The 10,577-nt window shown below is 65.1% G+C and overlaps 1 protein-coding gene across 20 annotated transcripts in view; it reads right to left on the bottom strand.

Annotated features, from left to right (window-relative positions):
* Window positions 1–6,062, bottom strand: part of MYO18A (myosin XVIIIA) — a 32,590-nt gene extending 26,528 nt beyond the window's left edge. For 9 of the 20 annotated variants that reach the window (XM_014953210.1, XM_014953211.1, XM_014953213.1 and 6 more), the window contains exon 1: window positions 4,956–6,062. In XM_014953210.1, the coding sequence (XP_014808696.1) occupies window positions 4,956–5,969 (1,014 nt within the window). In that variant the 5' untranslated portion in view covers window positions 5,970–6,062. Of the gene's footprint in view, window positions 1–83; window positions 152–1,076; window positions 1,201–1,661; window positions 1,778–4,955 lie in introns of those variants that run through there. The other 11 variants (XM_014953216.1, XM_014953223.1, XM_014953225.1 and 8 more) reach the window with 5 other exon arrangements.
* Between the last annotated feature and the right edge of the window lie 4,515 nt (window positions 6,063–10,577).

The raw sequence follows: 10,577 nt of genomic DNA, 5'->3' as shown, positions 1-10,577 counted from the left end.
GGGGGGGGGGGGGGAGCTGGTTGCCAGCATGCAGCAGCGTGACCCGACCGTGGGGTGTGCAGGCAAACATGCGAGAGACTTCCCTTTTGCTCCCAGAACGCAAACCGGGATGAAAACGCCATGGCAATGTCTCATGGAGCCGCAGCCCTGGCTGGGGAGAGAGGGAGAGGTGAGACGGGCCAGCGCCAGCGCACGGGACACTGAACCATGGCATGGTGTATGAGCACGTGCCCTTCCCCACCAGCCCTGGGAGCCCAGGACCCTCAAGAACAGGGGTCTGACCCCAACCCCCCTGGCCCCACTCAGCATACAAACAGGCAGGGCCTATAGGAAGGGCTCTGGGGGACAGGCAGGTGGCCGGGCTGAGACCCAACAAAACTCATTGTGCAAAAAAAAGCCCCTTTAGTCAGCCTGCAGGACTGTGCCCCAGTTCCAGTTTCCCCCTTGGACGGGCCAGCTCGATGCAGTAAGCAGATGCCAGGGTGAGGGAAGGGATATTTTCTGCCCCGGGTGCCCTGCTCGCCCTGCCAGCCGGGGTTTATTCTGAGCCTGACCCCATGCCAGTGCCTGGGGGGGACCCACTGCCCCGGCTGAAGCCCCGCTCCAAAACCCAGGGGGGGGTCGTACCCAGGGTGGTCAGGGAGAACTCTCCCTCCCAGGGCCAGGCATGGCACGGAGGAGCACCCGGCCACTGAACCAACCTGCCCATCTGGGGGCACGTCGCCCTGTCCCAAAGGGGTCCCCTGTCCCCCCCTGTCACCGCCACAACCCACCGCATGGGCTGGGCACGGGGGGTCCCAAGACAAACTTTGGGGTCAGAGCCCCCAGACCCTCTGCCCCACGGTGCTCCTATCTCCACGCAGCCTGGCAGTGCCCCAAAAGTCCCCAGAGAGAGCACCGGTGTCGGGGTCCCCGGGGAGCTGCAGTCAACAGCCCCCCGCCACCCAAACACCCCAGGGGTGGGTGCAGCTTCACAGCCCCCCGACCCCAATGCCAGGACTGCACCCCCACGTGCCCCCCACCTCGTGTTCCCCCGTGCCATACCAGTCATGCTGGGAGTCCCCCCCCCACCTTACCAGCAGGGTCGGGGCCGAGCCGGGAGCGGGGGGTTCTGCCGGGCCGAGCGCGGCGCAGGGCGGTGGGAGAGGCGCGCGGGGCGGCAGCCGACGGCGCGGGGACAGCTGGGCTGATAGGGCCACCCTAAAAATAGCCAAGGAATGCGAGGGCCTCGCCGGCGCGCGCAGCAGCCGGAGGGAGCGCTGGGAGGGGGGGACGCACGGGTGGTGGGGCCTTGCCACCACCGCCACTACCACCACCACCGCCACCACTGCCGCCACTGCCGGAGGAAGTGATGTGGGCTGGCGGCAGCCCGGCGCCGCGGGGGGAACTGCCTGGCCTCCGTCCACCCCCCGCCCCGGGGGGAGCAGGGAAAGACACCCCCAGGCTGAGCACGGCTGCAGGGACCCAAGGAGGGTCCTATGCCATGAGGGATGGGGTTGCACCGTCCTGCACCCCAGGGTCCCACCACGGGGTGTCCGGCATGGGTGCAGCCCCAACACCGCTTCCTCCTCCCTTTGCATCCCCCATGAACACCACAGCCCCCCCCAAAACACTCCCAGGGCAGACAGCCCCCCCTCAATCCCCGAAGCGAGGGCAAGTACCACGGAAGTGTGCCGGCCCAGCAAGCCCCCCCAGGCACAGCGTGGCAGCCCGTGGCAAAGCGGCTTTCGTGGCAAAGCTGTCTCCGGAGGTCCAAGGTCTCCCTGGAAACAGCGGGAGCGGGGCGGCAGGCGAGGGGCCGGGGGGCCTCCCCGCGCGGGGGCTGCCGGGAGGAGGCCGGTGGCAGGGAGCCAGGCAGGCCGGCGGCGGCGCGGAGGAGAAACAGTGACCGCCCAGGCATGGCGGGGGTCCCCCAGATGGTGCCTGAGCAGGTCCCTGCCTGACCCCAGGGACGCAGATGTGCCCCGAGACAAAAAGCACTCCCGGAGGGAGCAGGGGATCCCAGCCTGAGCGGGAGGGCTGTGCCCATGGTGGGCTGGAAATCCCCACGTTGGGGACGCCAGCACCAGGACATGTCCCTCCTTGCCCAAGTTAACGCCAGGGTTTGCAGCGCTGCCCCAGGGCTGGCACCACACCGGGGAGAGGCCATGGCAAACACTCTTGGCAGGGCTGGCATCACGTGGTGGAGGGTGTCCCCAGGTAGCACTGGTGGCAGCCACTGGGTTACTGGCAAAAAGTCACAGTAAGGTCCTCTGACAGCAGGAAAAAGGCTCTGGTGAGGGTACCAGCCCAGTCCCAGCACGCAGAGCTGCCGCAGCCCCCTCCACAGTGAGCCAAACCTATGTGATCCAACATGGTCCTGCCTTGCCGGGGGGTCCTGAGCATCCCTGAGGCAAGGCACAGAGCCACCCACCAGGGAGGAGCCTGATTCCCGCAGGCCATCTCCACTGGGACCCCCAGCACGGCCGTGCAGCCACAGCAGTGATTCTGCCTGACCAGCAGATTCCTCTCATTCCTCCACCAGGAACTTCAGCGGAGACGCACCAACCCTGCAAAGGAGCCTGACGGACACATGTCTCCTCCCCAGGGTCCCTCATGGACCTCAACATCAAGAACGCCCCAGCAGCACCATCCCTATGGTGAGGGCAGAAGAACAGCCAACCCAAGAGCTTCCCCCAGAGGAAGCTTGGACAAAAGGAGAGAGCACCTCCAGTACGATGGGAGTCCCACAGCCCCCACCCCACGTCCCCTCGCCTCCCCATGGAGTCCTCAGTGGGACAGCAAAGAGCCAGCACCCAGCCACGCATGGCACGGTGGCCTTGCACCATGGGGACAGTGATCTCCAGGGACCAGGTTGCCCGTGGCCGGCGGGTGAGCGTGGCACGCGGGGTCTGCCGGCGCAGCCACCGAATGCCTGTGGTCCCACTGAAGCTCTGGAGCAGTCAGAAGCGTTTCTGGAATATTTCTGCCCGGCCAGCGCACGCCTGGGCCCTGCCAGAGGAATTTCGCCGATAAATAAATAAATACAAGTGGGGAGCTGAGCCAGCCCAGCTACCCCGTGTCAGGAGCAGAGCTGGGTCACGGGAGGGTGGTTTCACCCAGTCCCTGATGCCTGGCCATGCCGTGCCACCGGCCAGCAGCCTGTGCACCCCACAGCACCGAGAGCCCCCCCAAGACATAATGGGTGCTACCCCTGCCTGGCTGCAGCATGGGTCTGGGGCAGCTCAGGGGGCCCCTGCTGAGGGGGTTAAACCCCACCACCACGGTACGGAGGGAGCCCAGCACCGTCCTGCTCCAGCCAGGGAGGGGCTTCCAGAGCAACAGCCCAAAATATGTCTATAATTTCCTGTTTCAAAAAGGATCATTTTTATTTAAATTAGGACCAGAAACATTCCAGGGAGCTTAGTGGGGCCTGGGGGAGAGAGCTGGGCCTCCCTCTGCGCCGGCACCTTGCGTGGCTCTGCCGGGCGAGGGACCCTCCAGCCGTACCCCGCACCGCAGCCTCGGCTCCCCAGCACCGGCACGGCCACGGCGCATCCCTCCAGTGCAGCCCTGCACCGTGTGGGAGGGGAGGACAGCATCCCGTGCCGGGAGGTGCCCGTGCTGTAGCAGCACCCAAAGATACCACAAACACGGTCACGGCCACCCCTCTGGCCGGTTTCCTCCAGCTGATGCTATCACCCCGTGCCAGGACCCGGAGGCACGAGGCCGTACGCTGCAGCCTCTCCCCTGCAGCCCCAAGGGCACTGGCATCTCCTCTCCCCCTTTCCCAGCCGCAGCACCGCGCTCTTGGCAGGCACAAAGCACCTCGCCGGCCCCCGCACACTGGCATTGAAAGTGGACCTGCTCCCATGCCCGCACGTGGCAGCCGTACCCCTCCAGCCCCACTCCCCCAGCCCCACAGGGTTATCCCAGAGGCATTGTCCAGTGACGCCTGCCGAGCTCCAGGGAGGAGATGCTGGAAAGCCACCACTCCATCAGGCTCAGACTCCACCCCACAGTGCCCACCTCTGCTGGGGAACACATGGAGCCCCACAGCCACCCATCACGGCCACCCTCACGTCATGCTGGCCACTGCCCCACGGGGACAGTGCCCTGCCACACTCCGCACAGCTCTCCCTGGCACAGACAACCAGTTCGGCGGGCACAGCCAGCCTCCTCTCACTATGGAAGGCTTAAAAATACACTAAACAAGCCCAGTGATAAGCTAAACCAACGCCGCGCTGCTGCACCCCCTTGCCACCACGGAGGGGGTCCAGCCCCGCAGGCTGTTGGCATTTGGGGGCCTCCACTGGGACGCTGGCCGGCCAGGACTCCAGTTAGCCCACGGCAGGGTGAGCGGAGCCCTGCGGCTCACACGGGAGATGTGGGTCACCCAGCCATTAAGTTTCTATTTATACAGCACCAGCCGTGCACACCAGGGCTGCGCACGCTGTCGGCAGCTCCCGTCCCCAGCACACTGCACTGTCCTCCCGGATCCCAGAGGAGCTTAGTGGGGAGGGGTCCCAAGGTGTGGGGGGAGCAGTGGGGCAGGCAGGTCCCCTCCCACAAAGCAGCATTAGGGATTTCCCTGCGGCGAGGAGCAAAGCTCCTTCCTCTGCCAAACTGTGACAGCACAGGGATAGACTGCTCCCAGACCAAGGCAGAGCTGGGCTCTCCCGGAGCCCCTACAGCAGAAGGAAGACCAAATCCAAACGCACAATGAGCATTTTGGGGGGGCACCACTGGTGCTGGTTCACAAGCCCCGATACAAACCTGCCCTTGGATGGGCACACATCACCCCTGCACCCCTGCCACAGCCTCCTGCTCCTCCCCGTGCATCACTCCCAGCTGGAGCAACCCTGGCACCCGCCGAGTCCCACAGCCCCTGCCAACCCAAACACCCCACTGCGAGGACACTGGTGGCCAGCAGAAACCCAGGGCACCAGCCCCATGGCACGGATGGTGTTACTCACATCCCAGGCAGCGCGGCGTGTCCCCTGGCTGCCCCGCAGCCAGCAGCGGCTCAGCTCGCTCAGCTCCAGGATGGGCTGCACCTTCAGCTGCACCGTCTCCCCCGACTGCCGGATCATCTCCACAATCTCATCCCGGGATTTGTTCTCCACGTTTCGCCCGTTGATCTCCACCAACCGGTCGCCCGGTACCAACCCCAACGCCAAGTCTTTGGTACCGGCTCCGGGTTCGGCGAAGTGCACGACGCGGCGGTACACCTGCCCGTCGGGTGCCCGGTCCAGCATGGTGGTGCGGCGCAGGGAGAAGCCAAAATCACCGGTGTTGCGTCTCTGCAGCTCCAGCTGCCGTGGGGTGGGGGGCTGGGGGGGCACCACGGCCGGCAGCCGCAGCTCAGCGGGGAACCTCTTGCTGACGAGCTCCGGCACCCTGGCACGCAGGGAGGTGGTGGAAGGGGTGCGGGGGTGTCCCAGGGGAACCCCCTGCTTGGAGAGCTGGGTCTCCAGCGTGCGCACCTCCACCTGTGGGGAGGGGGCTGCCGAGTGCTCAGAAGGGGTGGACGTCTCCGAGGTACTCTCATCCCGGCTCTTCTGGGAGAAGGAGAAGCGTTTGACGATCATTTGGGAGTTCTGTTTGGCCAACGAGCCGAACTTGGCCGCCCGCTGCAGCACCGAGCCCTTGAAGTTGGCGTCATCCACCTTGAGGTCATCACTGGAGCTGGCCGTGCTCAGGTGGCCCGAGTCCAAGATGACGCTGCCCCGGTTGCTGTCGGAGTCGATGTCCGTGAGATGTAGGTCTGAGCCACTGGCCACCTTGATGGGGATGGGGTTGGAGATCTCCAGGCGCGTCTTGGAGTCCCGTTTGGAGGCACGGTTGAGGTTGAAGAAGCCCCGGCGCATGCTCATCTCCTCCAGGCTCTTGAGCTCAGCCGCTGACATCCGCTCCTTCTTCTCCTTCTTTTCCTTCTTCTCCTTTCGGGCCCCATCCTTCTCTTTATCCTTCTTCATCAGGTTGAACATGGTGGAGGGGGGCTTGGGGCGCGCTCGCCCCTCTGGCAGGGTGCTGGGTCGGGGTGTTGGTCACGGCACAACCGCCTGCCTGCAGAAGGACAGATGGACAAAGGCACCATCAGTTGGTGACAAAGCCAACAGCCACCCCACCGCCCCTCACTCCACCCTACGGGTCACCTCTAACCACAAACCATGTCACAGTGTCCCCACCCTCCCTGGGGACAGCAGCACCAAGGGGCTCTGAGACTGCCCTGATCACCATGTCTTTGCCCTGGCTGGGCACCAAGCCCCAGGGATGCAGCAAAGGTGGCCCCACACCTCCAGGGATGCCCCAAAAGAAGCCCACCAGCTGGCATCCCCATGCCAGCACCCAGGCTGATGGTGCATCTCCCCAACATCTGCGGCAGCTTGGGAGCCATTTTGGAGCAACACAGGTGGGCAGGAGAAGAAGACATCCTGGCTGTATTTGCAGCGGTTACTGCCGGTGTGGATGTTCCCTGGGCAAAACTGCCCATCCCCACCGGCTGTGGCACCACAGGCATCTCTCCCACTGGTTCAAAAGGCCCTTGTCAAAGAAACAGAGGCCTCTCTGCCTCCCATCCCACCCCCAGCACACCACAAAGCTGCAAGTGACAGCCACGGGCAGTGTCCCCACCAGGAAGGGAGCTGGAAACACAGCCCCTAAGCGAAGGCTGTCATAATAAACAGGAACCTGTAAAATCACATCCCTCCCAAACGCTGATAAGTGTCTAATTTTAGCTTGGGCAACGTAGAAACTCATGACGCTGTCAGTGACCTCCAGGAACAGTCGCTCTTTCATTCGGGCATCCCACACGGGGGAGTTGGGGGGGGGGGAAAGGAACACCCAGCCAGTGGCAAAACCACAGCCTGGCAGAAACCCTGGGCCTCCCCCCAGCCGTGGAAAACCCCACGTGCACCCAACACCCGAGGGCACCCACAGCCTCACCCTGCGTGGGGCTGCGATGGGACCCGGCTGCCCCTGGAGCAACCGGTGCCCAGCAGCCCCCCTCCCCTCCTTGATTTCCATCGAGTGCTTGGGCTGTGGATAAACAATTCCAGGCGGGAGCAGCCGGCTGGCAGCGCCGCGCAGGACGGGCTGACAGCTATATATAACGGGGCAGGAAGCCGCGCAGGAACTTAACCTCGGCACAAAGGACAACAGGAAAACTCCCCGCGCTCGAGGCATCTGCTATAGAGCTCTCCGAGAAGCGCGGGGACGAGGGTCCGGGCAACGGTGGGGTGCATGGATGCCACGCCGTGCCAAGCTGCGCCTTGGTTTCACTGGTGCATCACCACCGCTGCCCGGGCCACCTCCCTGCGAGGGCACGTAGTCCCCGCTGCCCCTGATTGCACATGGGGAACCCGGCCTCCCCTTGGCAAAGGCGCAGGGCTTCAGGGGATGGAAAGGGACTGCCCAAACCCCACCGCCCCTCGGGGCTCGGGCAGGGGCACGCGTGCCCGGCAGAGGCCCGACCGCAGGTCAAGCAAGGGCAGGGTTCTGCAAGCCACAGCACGGGGCTGGCCCCCAGGCACGCGATATGCCAAGGCCATGAGGGCAAGCAGTCGGAGGGACAAGGTTGGGCACGCAGCACGGCCAGGAGGCTGCGTTTGCCAGCTCCAAGCCTCCTGCCCGTGGCCAGAGGGGCTGCCAAGGTTCTGCCCACACAGCTCAGTCCCGGGGTTCTGCCTGGTCTGCCCTCCCCTGCAGCACCTGGGGCTGAGCTAACCCCACAGCCAGGACCTGGGCTGGGCAGGACCACAAAAAAAAGCCTGAAAACGAGCCAATTTCCTTCTCCTCTCCCAAAAACGCCAGCTGCACGGTGACCGCTGACCTAAGCCTGGGGATGGCACAGCTCCTTCCCGTTACCTGCAGCAGGTGCTGCCAGCAAAGTGCCCTGCGGCCTGCGGACTGCTCTCCACCGGCTCCTCCGTGATGGTGCCGGGGCCTCGGCGCAGACAATGGGCAGGGAAAGAACCCCCTGCACCCGTCCCCGTCCCCCCACTGCAACATCGGTACCCCCAGTCGCCTGGGCATCCCCAAAGGAGTGCTGCCGGGGGGATGCAGAAAGGGCTGCACCCCCAGGAGCACACTACACTCACCCCATGGCAGGGAGGGGGCTGCTGGGACCCCTTCCCGGGTTTTGGGGGGGAGACCCCCCGGAGCAGAGCGGCTCACCGGGCAGGTGCTGGTTAGAGCGGAGGCGCTGGGATGCAGGCGGCCGACGCGCTCTTTGTCCTTGGTGGTTTCTCTCCCCTGCACACCCGCTCCCTCCCAGCCTTTGTACGCTCAACAAAAAGGGGGAACAAGCGTTACCAGCTGCATCGCTAATCAGGCAGCGCCGGCAGCCAGCGGGCTGGCCACGTGTGCCCCACGCAGGGACAGCACTGGCAGGAGCAGGGCACTGGGGACGAGCTTTGTGGGCTGGGGTGAAGACCCCAGCATCCCCAGCACACCTAGGATGCCGTTGTGGTTTTCTCCCCTTTTCCCAGAGGAGGCTCCCGCTGGAGGCTCCGGCGCGCACCGGGGATGCCGGATGGGTGCAGCCCAACGCCGGGAGCGGGAGGCGGCTGCCGAGCGTCTCCTTGTTCCTGAATCAGACCCAACGCGCCTCCCCTGACTCAGCCCGGGCTCGCTCTGGGATTACCCATCGCCAGGCATGTCCAGGACAGCGGCGTGCATGAGACATGACAGGGGAGGGAGAGGTGCCCACAGGCGCCAGCTGCACCCCGGGATCGCACGCAAGGACACTGCCGTGACACCTGGGCAGCGGGTGTCATCCTGTGAGGGCCGGGTGGCAGAAAGGGAGACCCAACTCAAGGCCCCCCCCAACCCAAAAGCCCCCTCCAAGCCACCCAAGGGGGAGTTGGGAGGGATGCAACTTCCCCATTGTCCTCCCACCAGGGCCAGGAGCCCCCACGTCCCTGCCAGGGCGCCGGGGAGTTTCAGGAGAGGAGGAAGGCGTTGACTGAAACTCTGAGCCACTCCTTCCCTCCCCGAGACGCAATCTCGTCCGACACACTCCCTGCGCAGGGACCTGCAGCGCAAGTTTCCCGCTCGCCTGCCCTCCCCGCTCTGCTCCCCGCCGCGGTGCCCGCCGGAGGGTCATGTGTGCCCACCGCTTCGGCACGGGGAGCTGGCAGCTGCCACCTCCTCGGACACACCACGTTTGGGCACCCCACATCCCGGCTGTGCCAGGCCGGGCAGGGACCGTGCCGTGCCAGGGAGTGGGTGCTGACGGCAGCGACACCGAGGAGCCAGGCCAGCTCCCACAGAGGGCAAAGGGGACTGACCTGCATGATGGCTCCTCGCTTCCTTGCCGGACACAAGTTTTCCAGAGAATGAGGAAATTTAGGGGGTTTCCAAATCCCTCTGCACTGCCTGCCCTTACGGACAATGCTGGGATGCGTCAGGAGGAAAACAATCCCAGATTTACCCGAGTCACAGCCGGGACGTGCCGCCAGGCTGTCTCCAAAGCGGGATTTTGGGTTCTCCTGCTGCGGGAACCCCGTGTCCAGCAGTGAAGGACCCAGCCTGGCTTCGAAGTGTCACCCCAGGCCGGGCAGTGGAGGCGAGGAGGGTGCACGGGGTGCGTGCGTGGGGTGCAGGCATCCGCCTCGCCCCAAATCCGGGCAATAAAACAGCCCCAGAGTCCTTACAAAACAAGAGGTGACAGGGCAGCAATCGCTGCCAGGCTCTGCTGGGTTGGACCGAAAGCAGGAGATGGTTTAGTCACCAGCTGGGGGGGGGGGACAGGTGGGTTGCAGCAGGCACATGCCTTCGGGCATGGGGCCATGGGGCACACGCCTTCCCCACCACCCATTTCTGGCCCTAAATTTGCAGACTGACCCCCCCCAACCCCCAGCCCAGCCCAAAGGTGAAGGGCTGAGCCGTGGCTCGTCAGCGGGCAAAGTTCAGGGCCGGCGCAGGCGCTGTGCGAACACCGGGCTCTCGAAGGAGACGGGGCGGTGGGCGCTGCCGGGTGGGGGTCCCCCAGTGCCAAAGTGCCCAGGGCCAGGCTGGGGTACGGCAACACCGGCCGCCACGTGCCCTTGCACGCTCGCCACGGGCCCACAGTTTTCTATAATAGCCCTAAGTTTAGCTCCGGCTCTCGTTGACCAGACGATTTGCATCTCACAGACCGGGTTGGAAACCACACTATTTCTGGCCGCGCGTCCCAGCCCTCCCCCGCCGCTCTATATATTCCTCCCTGGGCAAATTAACGTGCGAGGCAGGCGCCGCCGTGGCCCCACAGGCCCCCACGAGCCCCCCGCTGTCCCCCAGCACTGCAGCTTGCTGCCAGGCCAACTCCCCCCCCACCTTCCTTGTGCCACCCCAAAAAGGGACCCACGGTGCCAGTGCCCACGGTGCCAGCGGCGATGCGGTTAATGGTCAGCCAGGGTAATGGCTTGGGATGCAATTTCCCTCCCCCCCCACCACCCCCCCCGCAAAGCGGTGCGGGAAAGGCCTGAGCCTTCTCCCTGGAAGCGGGGGCACCCAACTATGTTGGTGCAGGGTGGGTGTCCCCCACGCCCCCGCAGAGGGCGCGTGCCCACCCCGCAGCGTGTGCGGTAAACACACAGGTGCTGCAGTGCAAC

This window comes from Calidris pugnax, unplaced genomic scaffold (assembly GCF_001431845.1).
Source record: "Calidris pugnax isolate Ruff unplaced genomic scaffold, ASM143184v1 scaffold133, whole genome shotgun sequence".
Taxonomy (NCBI): domain Eukaryota; kingdom Metazoa; phylum Chordata; class Aves; order Charadriiformes; family Scolopacidae; genus Calidris; species Calidris pugnax.
The sequence above is the reverse complement of the archived record's forward strand: the minus strand, read 5'-3'. Positions and strand labels throughout refer to the sequence as shown.